We start from the raw sequence: 26,208 nt of genomic DNA on the forward strand, positions 1-26,208 counted from the left end.
AGAGAATAGTATGTTAGTTTCACTTGAAAAAAAAGACATGTGAGCCTGTTTGATCTGCTCTGATGGAATACACAAAACAAAAAGTGCATCTGACGAATTAACGCAATCCTTTTCTCGCAGATGCAGCATCTTCTAACTTGTTATCCACACAAGAAGGAAAGACAAAGTCCAAGAAGAAGACTGACATCAATGTTAACTTTAAGCTGCGCTTTTGCGCAATCGCGCACTGCTCGCACATTCTCAGCGCACAATAAAATCTATGCAGCGCATAAGATAAAATCCAACGTAAACTATACATTGAGCTCAGACATCAGTTTTAACTATGGACCAATGACGTATAACGATCTAACTCGGTGAGTCACAGGTGTCCAGCCAATGATATGATGCGGCTCACTTACGCTACGTAGCCAATCATTGCATGCTATTGTGTGTACGTGCCTTGCGCTGTGCCACCGTGCAGATTTGCTAGGTAGGAAAAGTACGGCGGAGTTAAGAGACGCTAAAGCTACCACCCTATCATGGCTAAGCGAACAGTGGGACATCCACTCATCAAGCCACAGTAAAACAGAAATGCGCTTCTTTTAAGATGGAATGGCTGTCGGAGCTTGTGCAAAAAGAAGAACAAGTGGTGTAACTGGGTGATATTTTTTCTTTTTCGAGTGAGAAAGGTTTACTCTGCAAAACATGCAGCGAAGCCAAAGTAGCAAGCGAGTTTTCAGAGGGAAAAATGGACTGAATGGAAGATAGACTACCTCGAGCGAACAACCCCTGGAGAAGTGAGAAAGACAGACGTGAAAAAACTGTAATGAAATATTTTAAGACAAAGAGTTACAAGAATTTATACACTATCACAAGCTAGAGCACACATTTCATTGTGCAGGATGTGAATGTTTTAATGTGAACAAAAAGTTATGTCTGAAAGGTGAAATTGTCTCATTTCTCACCATGGCCACAGCAGGACTCTTATATATAAAATACTATGCATCTCATGAACAGCAATGTTTTTGTTTTTTTCATTTTAAGTGGGGCAAATCACTTATATTAAAAGCAAACTAATGGAAGTTGCTGCTGTATTCTGATTCTTTTAATAAGCCATGTAACTTTCTATGATCCCAGATTTATAACAGGTGTAATACTGGTGTGTGGCCATAGTGCGCACAGCTGATGTTGCTCTCAGTGGTCCTCAGTTTACTCAGGGAGCCTGTGTGTATGCCGAGACACATGAAAAATTAGAGGAAACATTGACTGACATAGATCTTTGAGTCACTTGAATTAATTTTATATTTTTAGCGTCACTCAGTTGTGGACTGAGTGATTTGCAAAAAGATTTTGAATTATAAAGATAATGGTGATAATATTATTAAGAAGCTTCATATAGATTTTAGGCTTAAAGTATTTTAAAATTCAATCACAAACTCAATTGTAAAGATGAATGGGCACAATCCGCATTTCGAATGACTGAGAAAAGAAGGCTGATGATAAAATACCTTCACAAACAAAACAGAATTAAAATATCTATAAATGACAAAAAGAGTTTTATGGAATAAAATAAACTAATGGAATACAGAGGAAATTAGAACAATTTTATTTCTTCTGTGAAATACTTCAGCAGAGGTGTTTCATTCATTTGTACATGTGGGGAAGAGTTATTATTTCTAAATAACAACTAAAATAATGCTTTGTCACGTAGATATGGAAAAAGTTATTTTAAAACCAAAGTTAAATTGTGTCTGAAAACAAATCTATAGATTCATACCTCTGGGGAATCATCACAGACGCCAAACACATCAGCAAAGTCTGATGGACTTTTCTTCAGAGTCTGGTCAGCAGGCAGCGTGTTGTCATTGTAAGATGATACAAACTTAAAGTCACTGGTTCTAGATCCTGTTGTCAGGTAGGCATCATAATTATAGGTGCTGCGTAAAGTTCCTGTTCCATCAACATCTGCATAATTTGGAGGAAGATAAGCTCCTGGGATGGCTACTGCTCCATCAAACAACAATCTGGGCTTTCTCCTCCGACAAAACCTCACACCCAGGATGATGATGATGAAGGTCAGAAAGAAGGTGGACACAGAAACCAGCGCGATGATCAGATAAGAGGTCAACTTGGAGTTCTTCTCATCATAAGAAATGTCTTTCAGTTCTGGCACTTCAGCCAAGTTATCAGAAATAAGTAAAAACATTGAACAGGTGGCAGACAGAGAGGGCTGTCCATTATCTTTCACTGCAACAATCAGGTTCTGTTTCATGCTGTCAGATTCTGAAATGTCCCGCTGTGTCCTGATTTCTCCACTGTGCAAATCAATAATGAAAAGTCCAAGATCTGTGGCTTTGACTATATGATAGGACAGCCAGGCGTTCTGTCCAGAGTCTGCGTCCACTGCTATCACTTTGGACACCAGAGACCCTCCATGTGCAGCTTTGGGAACCAACTCAGTCATGAAGGAGCTGCCCTCTGGTGCTGGATACAATATCTGAGGAGAGTTGTCATTCATATCTGATATGAACACACTGACAGTCACGTTGCTGCTGAGAGGAGGAGAACCATTGTCTCTGGCCATCACTTGGACTTTAAAACTCCTGAACTGTTCATAATCAAATGACCTCACAGCGTGGATCACTCCTGTGTCTCCATTAACAGATAGATAGGAGGACACCGAGGCACCGTTCACCTCACCAGGTAACAGAGAATAAATCACTGTACCGTTTTGTCTCCAGTCAGGATCTTGAGCAGAAACAGTACATAAAGAGGAGCCAGGTTTGTTATTTTCACTCACATATGCGCTGTAGGACTGTTCCTCAAACACAGGTGGGTTGTCATTGATGTCAGCTACAGATAAATGAATAGATTTAGAGGAGGACAGAGGAGGAGAGCCTTCATCAGTGGCAGTGATTGTAATGTTGTAATCAGATACTAGTTCACGGTCCAGTTGTCCTGTGGTCACCAGAGAATAATAGTTTTTAATAGAAGGAACCAACTTAAAAGGGACATTTTCCTGGATGGAGCAGCGAACCTGTCGGTTATTCTCAGAGTCTCTGTCCTGTACATTAATGATGCCCACCTCTGTACCAGCTGGAGTGTCTTCTGGTATGGGATTGGTCAGTGATTTCAGACTAACTACAGGGGCGTTGTCATTCACATCAGTGACAGAAATAATGACTTCAGAATAAGATGACAACCCAAAACCATCCTTTGCTTTAATACGTATTTCATATGATGTTGTAACTTCATAATCTACAGTATCCATGACAGATATTTCCCCTTTTTTACTATCAATGCTAAATATTTTCATCACTTCATCAGTAACATGTCCAAAATCATAGGTCACATCTCCATTCACTCCCTCATCTGCATCAGTTGCGCTCACTGTTATCACTAAAGTACCAATAGGAGAGTTTTCAGGCAGACTGGCTTTATAAACGGCCTGGCTAAACACTGGGGCGTTATCATTAGCATCCAGTACAGTTACATGTATGACCACTGTACCTGATCTCTGAGGAGATCCGCCATCTAAAGCTGTAAGGAGTAAATTAATTTCCTTTTGTTTTTCTCGATCAAGCTCCTTATCTAAAACAAGCTCCACTGTGTTTCCATTAGCAGCCAGAATGAAATTTTCGTTCTTTTCTAGGCTATACTGCTGAACTGAATTTTGCCCTACATCCGCATCGTGAGCTTCCTCGATTAAAAAGCGAGCTCCTCTTACTGCCGATTCCTGAATTTCTAAGTCTATTTTTACGTCCTTAAAAACTGGTGCGTTATCATTAATATCTTGAATATGAAGGCTGATCCGATGCAGCTCCAGAGGATCCTCCAAAACGAGCTCTTGTTTTAGGATACATGAAGCCTTTTTGCCACAAAGGCCTTCACGATCAATCCTCTCGGTCACCATCAGCGCTCCGTTTCTCACGTTGATGTCACAGTAACGTTTATCACTCTCCTCGGTGTCAATGCGGGCTCTTCTGGTGGACAGCGCTCCTGTCTGCAGGCCGAGATCCTTCGCGATATTTCCAATAACTGATCCTCGTTTCATCTCCTCTGGAAAGGAATAACTCTGTTCTCCATGCGCGACGTGCAGAAGAAAAAAAGAGAAGCTAACCAGCGACGGAAAGATTACCATCTTTAAACCCGATTTCAAATGTTAGTTCTGAAAGGGTTTAGGTAGTAGTTCCTTAAATACCACCGGATGACATGAAACGACGAAATGCGTCAATTCATCGATCCTTCTTTTTAATATAGAACAGCTCCAAGGCGCAAATCCGGGAACTTAACAAAGGAAGGAGGAATGATGTTATTTTATGCTGGTATAGAGCGACATCTTGAGCTCAGCTGAGCAACATTGCTCGCCTTTAAACAATGCAAATAAATCGAACTGATAATTTTTATTTTTTTTCTTCAAAACTTTAAACAATTTTCATTTTAATAAACATGACAAATCTATTAAGCTTGGTCTAAGAATATCCTGCATCCTAATGCACTTACATCTCCCTTTACTATTCCAGTGAACAAAGCTTTAACGTCTTATATTTTAAGCAGTTACCATAAAATTCATGAAAGATTTCACAGTTTTTGTTGAACCTGTTCATACAACTAGTAACAATTATGTACTGCATAATTACAAAGTAAAATCTGACATGTTTCCCAGTTAGTAAAGGGAAACTCTACTACAAAAGAAAGTTCTTGTTTTGTTGAGTTTAAACAGATATATTATCATGTAACTCATGCATGACAGCACATTTGTATTCATCCTGTTCATAAAGTAGCACCAGTAAAATACTGCTATATTGGAAAGTAAAACACAACAAATTATTGAGTAAGTATGGGAAACGGCAACGTAAGAGAGTATTTTCTCCGATTTTAAAGAAACATTGCATGTAACTCACAGAGCTTAGTGTTTTCAGTAAACCAGTTCATAAACTAGAAATATTCAAAATCTGCAATTTTACCAAGTAAAACACAAAACATTAACCAGTAACTAAGGCAAAACTCTACTGTAAAGGAAAGACAGCTATATATATTTTGAACAGTTTTTATTATGTAACTCACACTGAAGTGTGTTGGGCAGAAAACTTACAAATCTCAGCTTTTTTTAGATGCATTTCTTCTAGTTAAACACAAACTGGATAGAGTTAATACAGACATGCCTGCATGTCATCAGGCAACAGCTTGTTCAAGTGAACCTTATAAAAGTAAATGTCTACCTTTTTGAAACTGTACCACAACTTTAGAACGACTTACCAAGAAAGTAGAGTAATATAACTTTTATATTTTGGCTGACAATATGTATATATGAATGTTAGAAAAAAAAATGTTATTATGAGCCAAACTCAAATGAATTGTTCACTGACAGAAAACATGACTAGCTTACACATAAATAACATCAGTAAAGAATAACACTACAATCATCAAAAGCAATGCTTCCAAAGCAGAGCAAGCCATAACAACCAGAGACATGAGACTGAGGCTGGGTAACAATAATAACAATGGGGAAAACATGAAATTCACAGTGAGGGATCTTTGTAAATGATGATTCCAGGCTTAAATTTTCTAGCAGTATTTGCAGATATATGCATAACAACCAGAGAGACATACAGTATGTGGAAGTTTGATGAATTCTGTGGAAATTGAACTATAAAGATGCACATCAGCCAGACTACAGATAAAACACAATCCATTCCTCAGGATGAGCAACAGCAACCTGTTTATCCATGATACAGCAAGAAGACAGGACAACAACCAAAAGTCAGAGCCACAAACCAACTTTAGCCGCCTCACATAAAAGTCAATAAATAACAAGATTCTTCTGCAGCTGATTTGGCTGCTCTGCAATACTATGCTTTTTTAGACAACAATATTATCCAGGATGTAAAAGGTTTAGAAACATGTTAAAGAACTTTTCCGTGACCATAATTATGATTTCTTTAGAATATGAGTGAATTAATCTGCTTGTTGAATTTTTAAAGACAAGATTAAGATTCAAAAACCTGAAGCAAAACTCAAAATTTCCCAGTAGAATCTGAAACATATGACTAAAACCCACAAATGCTTAAAAAAACAAAAACAAGAAAAAAAAACATGATTACAATAGATAACACGGTATTCAGATTTTTGCAAAATGCCAAGTGCGGCAACATCAAATGTTAAAAAATTGGAGACATAAGAGATGAGGGTATGTTAAAGGTGAAAAGAAACTGAAAAAAAAATAAATAAGTAATAATAATAATACCATTATTTTAGAAAAAAATACCTGAGAATTCTTTTGAAGATACCAATAACATGGGAAATAGCAAAAACTCAAATACTAAAATCAAAATCTCCTGTTTAATAAACATATGCTTAAATGAGTAAATAAAGCCAATTAGTAAAACACAAATTTTGCCCTGACAACAAACTACTTCAGACCACACAAAGGTACAACTCTTTCTGAAGTGGATATCAGGACCAAGGACAGAGAAACAAAAGAGCCAAAGAAACACAAACAGTGGAACCATTCATGAAAAATAGCCGAAGAATAAAAATGGAAAATAAGAATGGAATAAAAGGGCATGTGTAAGACCTGAGTGTAAAATCACAGCTAGCAAAGTAGAAGAAATCACCGAAAAAAATAAAGAATGACATGCAGAAGTCAAACCCAAAAATCAGAAGTAAAGTCAATCATGACAATGAACTTCTCTAATATGCTTTGTATGTGGAAATTAAGAAAAGAAAGTGGGTTATGAAAGAACTTCATGTACATAAATACACTAAAAATAATTTATCATAAATACGAAATGAGTTTCACGAAATAAAACGAGTAGTGACTGAATCCAAAAAGATCTATAGATTCATACCTCTGGGGAATCATCACAGACGCCAAACACATCAGCAAAATCTGTTGGACTTTTCTTCAGAGTCTGGTCAGCAGGCAGCGTGTTGTCATTGTAGGATGATATAAACTTAAAGTCACTGGTTCTAGATCCTGTTGTCAGGTAGGCATCATAATTATAGGTGCTGCGTAAAGTTCCTGTACCGTCAACATCTGAGTAATTTGGAGGAAGATAAGCTCCTGGGATGGCTACTGCTCCATCAAACAACAGTCTGGGCTTTCTCCTCCAACAAAACCTAACTCCAAGGATGATGATGATGAAGGTCAGAAAGAAAGTGGACACAGAAACCAGCGCGATGATCAGATAAGAGGTCAACTTGGAGTTCTTCTCATCATAAGAAATATCCTTCAGTTCTGGCACTTCAGCTAAGTTATCAGAAATAAGTAAAAACATGGAACAGGTGGCAGACAGAGAGGGCTGTCCATTATCTTTCACTGCAACAATCAGGTTCTGTTTCATGCTGTCAGATTCTGAAATGTCTCGCTGTGTCCTGATTTCTCCACTGTGTAGATCAATACTGAAAAGTCCAGGATCTGTGGCTTTGACTATATGATAGGACAGCCAGGCATTCTGTCCAGAGTCTGCGTCCACTGCTATCACTTTGGACACCAGAGACCCTCCATGTGCAGCTTTAGGGACCAACTCAGTCATGAAGGAGCTGCCCTCTGGTGCTGGATACAATATCTGAGGAGAGTTGTCATTCATATCTGATATGAACACACTGACAGTCACGTTGCTGCTGAGAGGAGGAGAACCATTGTCTCTGGCCATCACTTGGACTTTAAAACTCCTGAACTGTTCATAATCAAATGACCTCACAGCGTGGATCACTCCTGTGTCTCCATTAACAGATAGATAGGAGGACACCGAGGCACCGTTCACCTCACCAGGTAACAGAGAATAAATCACTGTACCGTTTTTTCTCCAGTCAGGATCTCGAGCAGAAACAGTACATAAAGAGGAGCCAGGTTTGTTATTTTCACTCACATATGCGCTGTAGGACTGTTCCTCAAACACAGGTGGGTTGTCATTGATATCAGCTACAGATAACTGAATAGTTTTAGAGGAGGACAGAGGAGGAGAGCCTTCATCAGTGGCAGTGATTGTAATGTTGTAATCAGATACTAGTTCACGGTCCAGTTGTCCTGTGGTCACCAGAGAATAATAGTTTTTAATAGAAGGAACCAACTTAAAAGGGACATTTTCCTGGATGGAGCAGCGAACCTGTCGGTTATTCTCAGAGTCTCTGTCCTGTACATTAATGATGCCCACCTCTGTACCAGCTGGAGTGTCTTCTGGTATGGGATTGGTCAGTGATTTCAGACTAACTACAGGGGCGTTGTCATTCACATCAGTGATAGAAATGATAACTTTAGCATAAGATGACAAGCCCAGACCATCTTTTGCTTTAATACGAATTTCATATGATGTTGTAACTTCATAATCTACATTATCCATTACACGTATTTCCCCTTTCTTACTATCAATGCTGAATATTTTCATCACTTCATCAGTAACATGTCCAAAATCATAGGTCACATCTCCATTCACTCCCTCATCTGCATCAGTTGCGCTCACTGTTATCACTAAAGTACCAATAGGAGAGTTTTCAGGCAGACTGGCTTTATAAACGGCCTGGCTAAACACTGGGGCGTTATCATTAGCATCCAGTACAGTTACATGTATGACCACTGTACCTGATCTCTGAGGAGATCCGCCATCTAAAGCTGTAAGGAGTAAATTAATTTCCTTTTGTTTTTCTCGATCAAGTTCCTTATCTAAAACAAGCTCCACTGTGTTTCCATTAGCAGCCAGAATGAAATGTTCGTTCTTTTCTAGGCTATACTGCTGAACTGAATTTTGCCCTACATCCGCATCGTGAGCCTCCTCGATTAAAAAGCGAGCTCCTCTTACTGCCGATTCTCTAATTTCTAAGTCTATTTTTACGTCCTTAAAAACTGGTGAGTTATCATTAATATCTTGAATATGAAGGCTGATCCGATGCAGCTCCAGAGGATCTTCCAAAACGAGCTCCTGTTTTAGGATACATGAAGCCTTTTCGCCACAAAGGCCTTCACGATCAATCCTCTCGGTCACCATCAGCGCTCCGTTTCTCACGTTGATGTCACAGTAACGTTTATCACTCTCCTCGGTGTCAATGCGGGCTCTTCTGGTGGACAGCGCTCCTGTCTGCAGGCCGAGATCCTTCGCGATATTTCCAATAACTGATCCTCGTTTCATCTCCTCTGGAAAGGAATAACTCTGTTCTCCATGCGCGACGTGCAGAAGAAAAAAAGAGAAGCTAACCAGCGACGGAAAGATGACCATTTTTAAACCCGTTTTCGAATGTTAGTTCTGAAAGGGTTTAGGTAGTAGTTCCTTAAATTTAACCGGATGACATGAAACGACGAAATGCGTCAATTCAGCGATCCTGCTTTTTTATATAGAACAGCTCCAAGGCGCAAATCCGGGAACTTAACAAAGGAAGGAGGAATGATGTTATTTTATGCTGGTATAGAGCGACATCTTGAGCTCAGCTGAGCAACATTACTCGCTTTTAAACAATGCAACCCCCCGCTCCGCAAAAAACAAGTGGTGGTGTTTAATATTTTCGAACCATTTTCCTTTCAGATCATTTAAAATTAATTCAAATCTGGGAATGGGGGAAACATAACAAATCTATCAAGATTGATCCAAGAACATCAACACACTGCATCCTAATGCACTTCCTTCTCCCTTTAGTCTGCAACGTAATCTATTACAGTAATAAGAACATGACTTTACGTGTGGTCATAATAATAATAATAATAATAATAATAATAATAATAATAATAATAATAATAATAATAATAATAATAATAATAATAATAATAATAATAATTTATATTGCACTTATTAGTACAGCCAAAGTCACCTAACAAGAGAAAATACTAACAAAAAAAAAACATGTTCTAAGTTAGACATCTGAAGATGTACACAGAGAATATTTTAGGACTCATGGATCCTTAAAATGTACTACCAGCCCAGTACACAATTCTGATTTTTGTACAGAACTCCAAATAAGTTTATTCAGCTCCTTTCAGGTTATGTAAATTGCCATATATTACCAGGTAAGTGATGCTATTAAATTATAGCGAAGAGAAGTTTTAACTTCTGAAATTGTAAAAAGTTATTCCCAAGTAACTTAAGCAGTGTTGTACAGATTTCATTTTGTCCTGTTCATAAACTGCAAACAAAAAATTCTTGTGTAATTACAAAGTGAAATCTAACATATTACCTAGTTAGTAAAGGGAAAATGTACTTTGAAAAAAAATCTTATTTTGTAAATTTTAAACAAATATTATCATGTAACTCAAGTAGAATTGTATGTCTCTATTTACCTTGTTCTTAAGGAAGCACCAGTAAATTACTGTATTTATGCAAAGTAAATCACAAAGAAATTTTCAAAAAGCGTGGGGAAAATGATGGGTAAAGTAAAAGGTTTTTCTCTGATTTTAAACAAATATTATAGTATAACTCACATTGGATTGTATATCATTTTCAATTAACCATTTCATAAACTTGCCATACTTAAACACACCAAGTAAATCATTGTGCATTAACACCAAGTAAATCACAAAATATAACCCAACAAGAAAGATGAAACTCTACTGTTAAAGAAAACCAGTCATTTATTTATTTATTTATAACAATTATTAATAAGTCACTCATTCTGGATAATTCTTTTAGACAGAAAACTCTTACAAATGTTGAAAGTTTTTCTGAGGTGGCTGATGGAAAAAGGGTTTGTTCAGGTGAAAGTGAATGTCAACCAATTAAAAAAATCCTCCTTCTAAACCTTCCAAGAATGTAGCACAATAGAATTTCCCCCTTTGGTACGAGAATATTTATGAACTGAAAAAAAAGTAAGTCTGCTGTCATAAGATAAATTCAAATGATTTGTTCATTGACAGAAAATGTAATTAGTTTCATTTCAAAGAAATTCATTAGTAAAAAGAATGTGAAGAAAATGATTTCTTCAATCATCAAAACCACTATTAACCAAAAAGAGCAAGCCACATAAAGCCAGAATTCAAAACAAGACATGAGAACGAGACTAGGGCAAACAAATAATATATTTTTTAAAAAGTGCAGTGGTGATCTTTGGGAAGTGACTAATCCCAAGTTAAGTATATGCACAATAACCAGAGAAACAGCTGCTAAAAACAATTGTGGGAGTTGGATGTACTCTGGAAAAATGGACTTAGGCCAGCTAGACATGAGCCTGACCACAGAAGAAACACAATCTGTTCCTGACAATATGCTACAGGATCAATATTTTGTTATTCATGACGCAGCGACAAGTCAAGACAATGACCAAAAGGAAAAGGTCACAAGGCAACTTTAACCAACCCTCCTAAAAACAAATGAGAAATAAGGGTCCTATGTATTATAAACAATGAATCACTTGAATTAAATCCTTATTTATTACAAACACAGGCATCAGTGAGCTAATAAATCGAAATGGTACACAGCAAATATTACCCTGAAAACAAATTACTTTAGAAAACACAAATGCAAAAGATTTTATAAAGTAGATTTCAGGACCAAGGATAGAGGAAGAAACAGAAGCTCTGGTTCCTTTCAACAAGAAGCAAGAGGATGATTAGAGAAACAGCAAGAAATATAAAGAAATTTGTAAGATTTGTGTGAAAAGTCATAGATATAAAAGAAACCCCCCTCAAAACCTACTTTGAAAATGTATCAACAGAAAGCACAAGAGAAAGACTGGCTTGAAATGAGCCAGCATTTTACAGTAAAGATACTTTGTTAGTGATTCCAAGCTCGAGCTTTCAAACAATATGCAAAATATCAAATCAGAAAAAAGACAAAATGGCACCTTAGGCTCATTCTAAAAAGATTTAAAGGAGAGCATGTTTCATCTGCACTAATGAAGTGCAACAGAGACACAACAAACTGACCCAAAACAATAAGCAATATATTTCTCACATATAAAGCATCATGCAGCTTGTTATTAATCATTACAACAAGATAACACAATCCAGACTAAAACACAATGCCTTTGAAGCTCTTGTCATGAAAGCTTTAAATGTTTCATGACAAGAGCCATCTCTAAGGTCATCTCTATAGGCGATTGTGTGCAAAAGGACTTTGAAAAAATCAAGATGATGGGTATTGTTCAAAAGTCAGATTCCAAAAGCAATAAAAAAATTGATCTTAAACATGAACTTGTACAATCTGTGTTTTTAATGTTGACTTTAAGAAGACTAGATAAATCATAAACTACCTTCAAAAACTTGAAAAATAAAATCATAATGAGGACATAAAAGAGATTCAAGAAAAAAAAGTATTGATTCAATCTGGAAAAAATCTATAGATTCATACCTCTGGAGAATCATCACAGACGCCAAACACATCAGCAAAGTCTGTTGGACTTTTCTTCAGAGTCTGGTCAGCAGGCAGTGTGTTGTCATTGTACGATGAAACAAACTTAAAGTCACTGGTTCTGGATCCTGTTGTCAGGTAGGCATCATAATTATAGGTGCTGCGTAAAGTTCCTGTACCGTCAACATCTGCATAATTAGGAGGAAGATAAGCTCCTGGGATGGCTACTGCTCCATCAAACAACAGTCTGGGCTTTCTCCTACGACAAAACTTCACACCCAGGATGATGATGATGAAGGTCAGAAAGAAGGTGGACACAGAAACCAGTGCAATGATCAGGTAAGAGGTCAACTTGGAGTTTTCATCGTAAGAAATGTCTTTCAGTTCTGGCACTTCAGCCAAGTTATCAGAAATAAGTAAATACATTGAACAGGTGGCAGACAGAGAGGGCTGTCCATTATCTTTCACTGCAACAATCAGGTTCTGTTTCATGCTGTCAGATTCTGAAATGTCCCGCTGTGTCCTGATTTCTCCACTGTGTAGATCAATACTGAAAAGTCCAGAATCTGTGGCTTTGACTATATGATATGAAAGCCAGGCGTTCTGTCCAGAGTCTGCGTCCACTGCTATCACTTTAGACACCAGAGACCCTCCATGTGCAGCTTTAGGGACCAACTCAGTCATGAAAGAGCTGCCCTCTGGTGCTGGATACAATATCTGAGGAGAGTTGTCATTCACATCAGATATGAACACACTGACAGTCACGTTGCTGCTGAGAGGAGGAGAACCATTGTCTCTGGCCATCACTTGGACTTTGAAACTCCTGAACTGTTCATAATCAAATGACCTCACAGCGTGGATCACTCCTGTGTCTCCATTAACAGATAGATAGGAGGACACCGAGGCACCGTTCACCTCACCAGGTAACAGAGAATAAATCACTGTACCGTTTTGTCTCCAGTCAGGATCTTGAGCAGAAACAGTACATAAAGAGGAGCCAGGTTTGTTATTTTCACTCACATATGCGCTGTAGGACTGTTCCTCAAACACAGGTGGGTTGTCATTGATATCAGCTACAGATAACTGAATAGTTTTAGAGGAGGACAGAGATGGAGAGCCTTCATCAGTGGCAAAGATTGTAATGTTATAATCAGATACTAGTTCACGGTCCAGTTGTCCTGTTGTCACTAGAGAATAATAGTTTTTAATAGAAGGAACCAACTTAAAAGGGACATTTTCCTGGATGGAGCAGCGGACATTTTGGCTGTTATCCGAATCTACATCCTGTACATTAATGATGCCCACCTCTGTGCCAGGAGACACATTTTCAGGTACTTGGTTTGCTAGAGACTTTACATAGATAACAGGTGAATTGTCGTTTACATCTGTGACATGTACAGTCACTTTCGTGTAAGATGACAATCCCAAGCCATCTTTTGCTTTAATGCGTAGGTCATAAGTTGGAACCGTTTCAAAATCTATCTCGCTAATGAGTTTTAATTCTCCTGTCTTATGATCAAGGCCAAAAACTTTCTTTACATTCTCTGAAACATGTCCAAAATCATAGGTCACATCTCCATTCACTCCCTCATCTGCATCAGTTGCGCTCACTGTTATCACTACAGTACCAATAGGAGAGTTTTCAGGCAGACTGGCTTCATAAACGGCCTGGCTAAACACTGGGGCGTTATCATTAGCATCCAGTACAGTTACATGAATAAGTACAGAACCGGATCTTTGAGGAGATCCGCCATCTAAAGCTGTAAGGAGTAAATTAATTTCCTTTTGTTTTTCACGATCAAGTTCTTTATCTAAAACAAGCTCCACTGTGTTTCCATTAGCAGCCAGAATGAAATTTTCGTTCTTTTCAAGGCTATACTGCTGAACTGAATTTTGTCCTACATCCGCATCGTGAGCCTCCTCTATCACAAAGCGAGCTCCTCTGTCTGCCGACTCTCTAATTTCAAATTTAAACGACGCTTCGTTAAACTGCGGTGTATTATCATTAATATCTTGAACATGCAGACTGAAAGGATGCAATTCGAGAGGGTTCTCCAGCACGATTTCGCGCTTTATTACACAAGACAATCGTTCTCCACACAGCTCCTCTCGGTCAATCCTGTCGGAGATAATTAAATCCCCCGTGCTTCTATTGATATCACAATATCGCTTCCGATTCCCTGCGGCATCAACACGAGCATTCCTAAGCGACAATTTACCCACGTCCAGGTTCAAATCCTTCGCTATATTTCCAATAGAATATCCGCGTTTCACTTCCTCCTGCACTGAGTAGCTCACGTCTCCATTCACTCCGAACCAGAACAAAAAGAGGAGATACAAAATGCGATGCTCCATTGTGGTAGATAGGAAATGTGTTTAAAACACAACGAGGGACTCTTGGTTATATTCCTCAAAAAAACAGCGGTAGAAACAACAACGCAAAAAAACTGCAGTAATTCGAGAGCTTCTCAATCTGTCTGGATGCGCAGATTGAATTGTAAGGCTTCCTTACATCTAAAACAGCGCGGGGAGGGAAGAAGAACCTTCTCATAGAAAGGCAAATAGTGACACCTTGAGAAAAAGGAAGAAACAGCACTGTTCTCAGTATAAAAGTGTGGCCTTGGAAAAAATATTTTCTTCTTTAGCATAATTCGTCCTCTAAGCGATCTTAAAGGCTAAACAATGCTGCAGAAGCATTTTTTAAAAGCAATAAGAACTCTGAATAATTTCTGATATTCACTTCATAAATATGGTGAGTGCTAAAATCATACAAAGAAATCTGTACGGTTCATGTGTACGGAAAGTGACACAGACAAAATTTACGGAGTTTGACGGATGATGCTCATCCTGCCCGTCATTAAAAACTTTCACAATAAAAACTTTTTATCTCTTAATAATCTATACAGTGTCTCTAAGAATAATCATTAAAGCAGTCATGTTAGTATGTGTGTGTGTGTGTGTGTGTGTATTGTTCATAACTTGAACAACAACAAAACAAATCAAACAAACTAAAAAGCAATAACCCTTCCTTAATTTTATTGCTAATACGAGCATGTCCAAAAACAGATTTTTGTTATTTACAGATTTGAAAACTTATCTCATTAAGTACAACTTATATAGACTCTGTTTAAAGGAAGAGTAGTATGGCGTTATCTTTGCAATACCATTTCAAAGAAATCAGACCAAAAAGTGTACATGGGGGTTTCTTAAGAATTTTTGACCACAAGATAACGCAAAACCTGATATTGTACATGTATTTAAAGATAAAAGCAAAGCAAATACTATGGTTGGACTAATAAAATTGGTGTCAGTGTTGTGAGAAGCTGCATACTAAATGCAATCTTTTGTCATACTTTTTTCAACCTTCCACTGTTATGCTTGAAGATTTCAGATATTTAAGAGAGAATATTAGATAACTGCAAATACCTCGATATGACACCAAATTTGTAAACAATAAGATATTGCATGGAATATTGCAAAGACACAAACTGAAGTAGTATTAGTACGTCAGACAGGTGCCTACCTCGGGAGAAATGTCACAGCTACCAAACACATCAGCAAAATCTGTTGGACTTTTCTTCAGAGTCTGGTCAGCAGGCAGTGTGTTGTCATTATAAGATGATACAAACTTAAAGTCACTGGTTCTGGATCCTGTTGTCAAATAGGCATCATAATTATAGGTGCTGCGTAAAGTTCCTGTTCCGTCAACATCTGCGTAATTTGGAGGAAGATAAGCTCCTGGGATGGCTACTGCTCCATCAAACAACAGTCTGGGCTTTCTCCTACGACAAAACCTCACACCCAGGATGATGATGATGAAGGTCAGAAAGAAGGTGGACACAGAAACCAGTGCAATGATCAGGTAAGAGGTCAACTTGGAGTTCTTCTCATCATAAGAAATGTCTTTCAGTTCTGGCACTTCAGCCAAGTTATCAGAAATAAGTAAAAACATTGAACAGGTGGCAGACAGAGAGGGCTGTCCATTATCTTTCACTGCAACAATCAGGTTCTGTTTCATGCTGTCAGATTCTGAAATGTCTCGCTGTGTCCTGATTTCTCCACTGTGTAGATCAATAGTGAAAAGTCCAGGATCTGTGGCTTTGACTATATGATAGGACAGCCAGGCGTTCTGTCCAGAATCTGCGTCCACTGCTATCACTTTGGACACCAGAGACCCTCCATGTGCAGCTTTGGGGACCAACTCAGTCATGAAGGAGCTGCCCTCTGGTGCTGGATACAAAATCTGAGGAGAGTTGTCATTCACATCAGATATGAACACACTGACGGTCGCGTTGCTGCTCAGAGGAGGAGAACCATTGTCTCTGGCCATCACTTGGACTTTGAAACTCCTGAACTGTTCATAATCAAATGACCTCACAGCGTGGATCACTCCTGTGTCTCCATTAACAGATAGATAGGAGGACACCGAGGCACCGTTCACCTCACCAGGTAACAGAGAATAAATCACTGTACCGTTTTGTCTCCAGTCAGGATCTCGAGCAGAAACAGTACATAAAGAGGAGCCAGGTTTGTTATTTTCACTCACATATGCGCTGTAGGACTGTTCCTCAAACACAGGTGGGTTGTCATTGATGTCAGCTACAGATAAATGAATAGATTTAGAGGAGGACAGAGGCGGAGAGCCTTCATCTGTGGCAGTGATTGTAATGTTGTAATCAGATACTAGTTCACGGTCCAGTTGTCCTGTGGTCACCAGAGAATAATAGTTTTTAATAGAAGGAACCAACTTAAAAGGGGCATTTTGCTGAATGGAGCAGCGAACCTGTCGGTTATTCTCAGAGTCTCTGTCCTGTACATTAATGATGCCCACCTCTGTACCAGGTGACATATTCTCAGGTATGGGGTTGGACAAGGATTTTATATTTATTAATGGGGCGTTGTCATTCACATCAGTGATATCAATAATCACTTTAGCTTCTGAAGACAGGCCGTAACCATCTTTGGCTTCAATCATCAGTTCATACTTCGATCCTTCTTCATAATCTAATTCACCTGCTACAATTATTTCTCCAGTTTTTTCATTAAGTGAAAATAACTTTTTTGATTTTTCAGACAGTCGGCCAAACTCATAAGTCACCTCGCCGTTAACACCTTCATCTACATCGTTTGCACTTACTGCGATAACTGGAGTATTTAAAGGAGCATTTTCCGGAAAACTGGCTGTGTACACAGCCTCGGTAAACACAGGAGCATTGTCATTAGCGTCGAGCACAGTAACATGTATGACTACAGCTCCCGATCTCTGCGGAGATCCACCATCTACAGCTGTTAGCAATAATTTCAATTCTTGCTGCTCTTCTCGGTCTAATTCTTTATCTAAGACTAACTCTCCATATTTACTGCCAGCACTGGTCGTTTGAATGCTAAACACAAAGTGGGGGTTTTGTTCTAAGGTGTAGCTTTGAATGGCGTTCTGGCCTATATCTGCATCGTGCGCTGCATTAATGCGATACCTGGCTCCTTTGTCAGCAGACTCTCTGATTTCCAGCTTCACTGTATCTTTTTGAAACACTGGAGAATTGTCGTTTATGTCCTCAACCTGAAGGGACAACCTATGCAGTTCCAGGGGATTTTCTAAAAGCAGGTCAAATTTAAGAACACAGCTCGGTTTTTGTCCACAGTGCTCCTCTCTGTCTATTCTTCCGGCGACCACTAAATCTCTGGTTCTCGGGTCAACTCTGATATACTCCTTCTCGCTTCGTTCCATTTCAACACGGGCTTTACGAGCCTCGATTCCCTGCGATCCCAGTCCTAAATCCCTGGCAACATTTGCGATGACAGATCCGTGCTTCAGCTCCTCTTGGACGGAGTAGGTCAGTTCTCCCTGTGTGCAGTGTTCAACAAAAAGGACAAAGAGGAGTCCATAGATCCCGGGGAAACGTATTCCATGCGCCATCATCAGACACGTAAATAATCCAGATAAGTTTTCGGTAACGAAGTATTTTCGATTACGATTTCAGCATTCCTTGGGCTTTGCTCCAGCTTTAGAGGAAAAAGACGAAATACGTCCCAGTCCTCATGGTGGATCGTGTGCAAAACATCTTCGGGGTTAAACGCGTTGCTGGTCTTTAGTGACACCTTGAGTATAGCTAAAAAATGACAACTCAGCAAAAGCTATCAAAATCATGATCTGTATTTTGAAAAGAAAATGATTCCATTAAAATATTAAATCAATCAAATAAATGCATTCTTATTGAAGTAAAATCGGACTTTTATTTTGTGTCATTACTGCAGAGGGTCATCTAAATTTTTAAATGTTTAAAAGTGCATCATCCCCGTGTCGTTAAAACGTAAAAAGCGTTTTGAGTTTTCCAAAATAGAATCAGAAATTTCATGTGTCTTTTTCGTAGTTAATAATTGTTAAATCGCTCCGTGCAAATATAAATGCAAACACCTTTCAAGTGAACGCGATCATACAAGTTTGTTTTCAGTAAAGAGAAAACGTGGAAACACTGAATGAGAAAAAAAAAATCGTTAGCGGTCATCACCGCGTCGGCTCCGTATTTCAATGAATTAAATTTTAATTACATCTCACAAATCTTTTCACGATTGTTTTGTTTTTTCATTGACTTTTTTCTTTTTGTGAGGACAAAGTGAAAACACCAATAACTTGATAAACGTTTTTGAAGTATTCAAAAATCCAACCATTCAACCTTATTATTAACTTATTTTTTTCTTTCTTTCTGTCATGAACCGTGGCGGTGGAAGCGGTGAGGGAAACGCAGCAGACCCAGATGAGATGAATGATGGGAGTTTAATGATGAAAATAGGCTCAAATAAATTCTAAAAGTCCAAAAACCTGGCAGCACAATTGAGCGGAAGGCTAGGGCTCAGCACTGGTAGCAACAGGCTACACGCATGGACATGACCACATTGACAAGGACCCGACAGTGACACAGACACACAGGTGGCATTAAATACGCAGAGGGCAATCACAGAAACGAGACACACCTGGGAATAATCAAGGGGGAGACGGGACGGCACAGAGACTCAGGGACACAGAAAACTCAAAATAAACACAGATAAAAACACATATCACGACACTTTCTTTTAAATCGGAGATCGTAGCATCCAATTATATGATCTAATAAGAAGTTATTGACAAAACTTTGATTGAAATGTCTTTCGGCATGTTAAACAAGTGGGTCATTCATAAATTTCAACGACTAGTGTAGCAGTCAATTTCAGCACCCGGGACAGAGACATAAACTAAGCTGCTATCTCATTTGGAGAAATCGGGGAAATCCGTGAGCCAGTAACTGGGGAACATAAAGTTCCGCCGTTGTAATACAGATCATCACTTCATGTCTTAAGTTCATTTTGAGCTTTTAGCAGTAATCATGGAAAGCGAGCGTTCACATTGAAGTCGGTGAAATTATAACAATAAAAACCCCGCATTTGAATGTAAAAACACAGAACACTGACAAACGAGCAAACCGTAGGAGTTTAGAATAGTTCCTGACACACTCACCAACATATGAAACGATGGTTTATAATATATGACAGTTTCATATTATGGATGTTGAACAAATTATCACAAACAAGTCACTGCTAACGAACAAGTAAATAAAGTGCTCACAACTACCTCAAGATTTCAAATATGTTTTAGAAAACTGATGAAAAGTTATACTGTTTGAAAGAGTGAAAAATATGCATACGCTAGTTATAGCTTAGAAAAATACAACAGTTTGAAGTAAAAAAAAAACGACAACTTATGACCTGGCAAAATCAAAGAATAAGAGAACATTGAATTGTACTGTATACGCGTAATAAAATGGTGCAGTAAGAGAAGAGAGACAAATATGTGCTCAACATAAGAAAAGTGTGGGGATAAAAATTACTAAAAAGGTATGGAATATCCAAATATGAACATCCTGTGTAAGCCATGACAGAAATTGCAAATTATTCAGAGGGATAAAAAATTGAAAAGGAGCATTAAAATAAAAGGAAAAAAAGATGAGGGAGTTATATAAATTTTGGTGAAAATATCTCTGAAAAGGGAAAAACTTTGAAGAACCCTACTATGAGAGGTGGTATGAAAAATGAGTGAATAAATATGAATAGGAGCGATAAGAACTTGAAGTCAATAGGCAGGTCAAACAAAACATTGTTTTTTTACCTCGGGAAAGTCCTTGTTGTCTCCAAACACATCAGCAAAATCAGTTGGACTTTTCTTCAGAGTCTGGTCAGCAGGCAGCGTGTTGTCATTGTAGGAAGATATAAACTTAAAGTCACTGGTTCTAGATCCTGTTGTCAGGTAGGCATCATAATTATAGGTGCTGCGTAAAGTTCCTGTGCCATCAACATCTGAGTAATTTGGAGGTAGATAAGCTCCTGGGATGGCTACTGCTCCATCAAACAACAGTCTGGGCTTTCTCCTACGACAGAACCTCACACCCAGGATGATGATAATGAAGGTCAGAAAGAAGGTGGACACAGAAACCAGCGCTATGATCAGATAGGAAGTGAGTTTGGAGTTTTTCTCATCATAAGAAATATCCTTCAGTTCTGGAACTTCAGCCAAGTTATCAGAAATAAGTAAAAACATTGAACAGGTGGCAGACAGAGAGGGCTGTCCATTATCTTTCACTGCAACAATCAGGTTCTGTTTCATGCTGTCAGATTCTGAAATGTCCCGCTGTGTCCTGATTTCTCCACTGTGCAGATCAATAGTGAAAAGACCAGGATCTGTGGCTTTGACTATATGATATGAAAGCCAGGCGTTCTGTCCAGAGTCTGCGTCCACTGCTATCACTTTGGACACCAGAGACCCTCCATGTGCAGCTTTGGGGACCAACTCAGTCAGGAAGGAGCTGCCCTCTGGTGCTGGATACAATATCTGAGGAGAGTTGTCATTCATATCTGATATGAACACACTGACAGTCACGTTGCTGCTGAGAGGAGGAGAACCATTGTCTCTGGCCATCACTTGGACTTTGAAACTCCTGAACTGTTCATAATCAAATGACCTCACAGCGTGGATCACTCCTGTGTCTCCATTAACAGATAGATAGGAGGACACCGAGGCACCGTTCACCTCACCAGGTAACAGAGAATAAATCACTGTACCGTTTTGTCTCCAGTCAGGATCTCGAGCAGAAACAGTACATAAAGAGGAGCCAGGTTTGTTATTTTCACTCACATATGCGCTGTAGGACTGTTCCTCAAACACAGGTGGGTTGTCATTGATGTCAGCTACAGACAACTGAATAGTTTTAGAGGAGGACAGAGGAGGAGAGCCTTCATCAGTGGCAATTATTGTAATGTTGTAATCAGATACTAGTTCACGGTCCAGTTGTCCTGTGGTCACCAGAGAATAATAGTTTTTAATTGAGGGAACCAATTTAAAGGGGACATTTTGCTGGATTGTACAGCGGACCTGGCGATTATGTTCAGAGTCTCTGTCCTGTACATTAATGATGCCCACCTCTGTACCAGGTGACACATTCTCTGGTATGGGATTGCACAATGACTTTAAGTGAATAAACGGGGCGTTATCATTTATATCAGTTACGTCAATAATTAAGGTTGCATATGAGGCCAATCCTAAACCATCTTTAGCGCTGATTTGCATTTCGTACAACGATTTCCTTTCATAATCAATAGTTCCACCTACTCTTACTTCACCGGTTTGTGGATTTAAAATAAAAATTTGGTTTTCATCCGACACGTGATCAAATCCGTAAGTGATTTCGCCATTCACTCCCTCATCTGCATCCGTAGCAGATACTGTTAGGACAACAGAATCCATTGATGAATTTTCAGGGAGACTCGCTTTATAAACTACCTGGCTGAACACTGGGGCGTTATCATTTGCGTCCAGAACAGTGACGTGTATCACAACGGTGCCTGATTTCTGAGGAGATCCGCCGTCAAATGCAGTCAGTAAAAATGTAATCGTGTTCTTGTCCTCCCTGTCCAGCTCTTTGTCTAAGACTAACTCGCCATATTTCCGTCCAATTCCTTTTGACTTTACATTTAACTTAAAATATTCATTTTCCTGTAGTGAGTAGCCCCGCACAGCGTTGTCGCCAATGTCTGCGTCATGCGCTTCATCAAGGAGAAACGTCGCACCTCTCAGCGCAGATTCTCGAATTTCTAATTTAATTGATTCCTCTTTAAACTGGGGAGAATTATCATTAATATCTTGAACGTGAATGTTAATACGGTGCAGTTCTAAAGGATTTTCAAGCACTACCTCCTGTTTTACGACGCACGATGCCCGCTTCTCACAAAGTCCTTCCCTGTCCACTCGTTCTTCGACAATTAGAGTTCCAGTCTTGACATTCAAGCTGCAGTATTTAACGCCGTTATCCTCTGTCTCAATACGAGCCTTTCGAACAGACAGCGTGCCCAGATCCAGTCCTAAATCCTTAGCAATATTTCCGACCACGGATCCTCGCTTCATCTCTTCTGGAATGGAGTAGCTCACGTCTCCAAAAACAAGGTGGATGAAAAGAACAATAAAAGCAAGGCCCCAGCGCACGACATCCCGAAAGATATTCATTTTTTTCCCTTAAGAAACGCCACTTTAGAATGAAACTGTGAACAAAAACTTGCACTCCGTCTATCCTGCATTCAAAATGAAGAACATCAATTGTAAAGCATGCGTAATTTGTTATCTGTTCTCCAAAAGCAAATTCTGGGTATGCGGTGGCAGTTCAGGGAGGAGAAAGATTCAGACATCTCGTTTACTAGTACATACTGACACCATGAGTATTTCCTGCGGTACGACATGTCTGTATTTTTATGTTTCCTGCATTAGCAACGACACGGATTTTAACATACACTTAAACTAATTAGAAATATGTTAATGTGTAATTTTTTACTGACCAAAGAAACTAAAACCTTTGATATTACGAAAATTATTTTTAGAAGGATAATAATAATAACATTATTGTAATAATAAGAAATGTGCGAAAATCGAAAATAAACCATATGACCCTGTTTCCAAAAGCAAGCTGGAAAGAAAAAGCATCATTTTTCTATCAGCGCCAAATTCGTCACAACTTTGAAAGTAATATCAAATTAATGCACATCATTGCAAATTAGATACAATTCAAGATGCAAGAAATGAAAAACGGCAATTAAAAAAAGATTAACTATAAATACACAAAGTAAAAAAAAAAAAAAAACTCAGCCAGTCACAATGCAAATAAGAAGGATGATAAAATGTTCTCTTTTTTAAGGTAGTTCTATAGAATTGACCTAACAAAAAAAAAAAACATACCTCTGGCACGGAGTAAAGCTCCCCAAAGACATCAGCAAAGTCTGATGGACTTTTCTTCAGAGTCTGGTCAGCAGGCAGCGTGTTGTCATTGTAAGATGATACAAACTTAAAGTCACTGGTTCTGGATCCTGTTGTCAGGTAGGCATCATAATTATAGGTGCTGCGTAAAGTTCCTGTTCCGTCAACATCTGAGTAATTTGGAGGAAGATAAGCTCCTGGGATGGCTACTGCTCCATCAAACAACAGTCTGGGCTTTCTCCTACGACAAAACCTCACACCAAGGATGATGATGATGAAGGTCAGAAAGAAGGTGGACACAGAAACCAGAGCGATAATCAGATAAGAGGTCAACTTGGAGTTCTTCTCATCAAAAGAAATGTCTTTCAGTTCTGGCACTTCAGCCAAGTTATCAGAAATAAGTAAATACATTAAACAGGTGGCAGACAGAGAGGGCTGTCCATTATCTTTCACTGCAACAATCAGGTTCTGTTTCATGCTGTCAGATTCTGAAATGTCTCGCTGTGTCCTGATTTCTCCACTGTGTAGATCAATACTGAAAAGTCCAGGATCTGTGGCTTTGACTATATGATAGGACAGCCAGGCGTTCTGTCCAGAGTCTGCGTCCACTGCTATCACTTTGGACACCAGAGACCCTCCATGTGCAGCTTTGGGGACCAACTCAGTCATGAAGGAGCTGCCCTCTGGTGCTGGGTACAATATCTGAGGAGAGTTGTCATTCACATCAGATATGAACACACTGACAGTCACGTTGTTGCTGAGTGGAGGAGAACCATTGTCTCTGGCCATCACTTGGACTTTGAAACTCCTGAACTGTTCATAATCAAATGACCTCACAGCGTGGATCACTCCTGTGTCTCCATTAACAGATAGATAGGAGGACACCGAGGCACCGTTCACCTCACCAGGTAACAGAGAATAAATCACTGTACCGTTTTGTCTCCAGTCAGGATCTCGAGCAGAAACAGTACATAAAGAGGAGCCAGGTTTGTTATTTTCACTAACATATGCGCAGTAGGACTGTTCCTCAAACACAGGTGGGTTGTCATTGATATCAGCTACAGACAACTGAATAGTTTTAGAGGAGGAGAGAGGAGGAGAGCCCTCATCAGTGGCAATTATTGTAATGTTGTAATCAGATACTAGTTCACGGTCCAGTTGTCCTGTGGTCACCAGAGAATAATAGTTTTTAATTGAGGGAACCAATATAAAGGGGACATTTTGCTGGATTGTACAGCGGACCTGGCGATTATGTTCAGAGTCTCTGTCCTGTACATTAATGATGCCCACCTCTGTACCAGGTGACACATTCTCTGGTATGGGATTGCACAATGACTTTAAATGAATAAACGGGGCGTTATCATTTATATCAGTTACGTCAATAATTAAGGTTGCATATGAGGCCAATCCTAAACCATCTTTAGCGCTGATCTGCATTTCGTACAACGATTTCCTTTCATAATCAATAGTTCCACCTACTCTTACTTCACCGGTTTGTGGATTTAAAATAAAAATTTGGTTTTCATCCGACACGTGATCAAATCCGTAAGTGATTTCGCCATTCACTCCCTCATCTGCATCCGTAGCAGACACTGTTAGGACAACAGAATCCATTGATGAATGTTCAGGGAGACTCGCTTTATAAACTACCTGGCTGAACACTGGGGCGTTATCATTTGCGTCCAGAACAGTGACGTGTATCACAATGGTGCCTGATTTCTGAGGAGATCCGCCGTCAAATGCAGTCAGTAAAAATGTAATCGTGTTCTTGTCCTCCCTGTCCAGCTCTTTGTCTAAGACTAACTCGCCATATTTCCGTCCAATTCCTTTTGACTTTACATTTAACTTAAAATAATCATTTTCCTGTAGTAAGTAGCCCCGCACAGCGTTGTCGCCAATGTCTGCGTCATGCGCTTCATCAAGGAGAAACGTCGCCCCTCTCAGCGCAGATTCTTGAATTTCTAATTTAATTGATTCCTCTTTAAACTGGGGAGAATTATCATTAATGTCTTGAACGTGAATGTTAATACGGTGCAGTTCTAAAGGATTTTCAAGCACTACCTCCTGTTTTACGACGCACGATGCCCGCTTCTCACAAAGTCCTTCCCTGTCCATTCGTTCTTCGACAATTAGAGTTCCAGTCTTGACATTCAAGCTGCAGTATTTAACGCCGTTATCCTCTGTCTCAATACGAGCCTTTCGAACAGACAGCGTGCCCAGATCCAGTCCTAAATCCTTAGCAATATTTCCGACCACGGATCCTCGCTTCATCTCTTCTGGAATGGAGTAGCTCACGTCTCCAAAAACAAGGTGGATGAAAAGAACAATAAAAGCAAGGCCCCGGCGCACGACATCCCGAAAGATATTCATTTTTTTCCCTTAAGAAACGCCACTTTAGAATGAAACTGTGAACAAAAAAATGTACTCCGTCTATCCTGCATTCAAAATGAAGAACATCAATTGTAAAGCATGCGTAATTTGTTATCTGTCTTCCAAAAGCAAGTTCTGGGTATGCGGTGGCAGTTCAGGGAGGAGAAAGATTCAGACATCTCGTTTACTAGTACATACTGACACCATGAGTATTTGCTGCGGTACAACATGTCTGTATTTTTATGTTTCCTGCATTAGCAACGACACGGATTTTAACATACACTTAAACTAATTAGAAATATGTTAATGTGTAATTTT

At 39.1% G+C, this 26,208-nt stretch overlaps 1 protein-coding gene across 11 annotated transcripts in view; it reads right to left on the reverse strand.

Moving 5' to 3' along the window:
- LOC102232233 (protocadherin gamma-C5-like) overlaps positions 1–26,208 on the reverse strand; it is a 255,082-nt gene that overhangs the window by 205,963 nt on the left and 22,911 nt on the right. The window contains exon 1 of one of the 11 annotated variants that reach the window (XM_023328448.1): positions 23,503–26,010. The exons of 5 other annotated variants lie outside the window; for them this stretch is intronic. In XM_023328448.1, the coding sequence (XP_023184216.1) occupies positions 23,503–25,890 (2,388 nt within the window). In that variant the 5' untranslated portion in view covers positions 25,891–26,010. Of the gene's footprint in view, positions 1–1,756; positions 4,218–6,830; positions 9,292–12,251; positions 14,734–15,774; positions 18,291–20,391; positions 22,910–23,502; positions 26,011–26,208 lie in introns of those variants that run through there. 5 more of the 11 variants (XM_023328446.1, XM_023328441.1, XM_023328464.1 and 2 more) reach the window with 5 other exon arrangements.

The sequence above is a fragment of the Xiphophorus maculatus genome, chromosome 23, assembly GCF_002775205.1.
Source record: "Xiphophorus maculatus strain JP 163 A chromosome 23, X_maculatus-5.0-male, whole genome shotgun sequence".
NCBI lineage: Eukaryota > Metazoa > Chordata > Actinopteri > Cyprinodontiformes > Poeciliidae > Xiphophorus > Xiphophorus maculatus.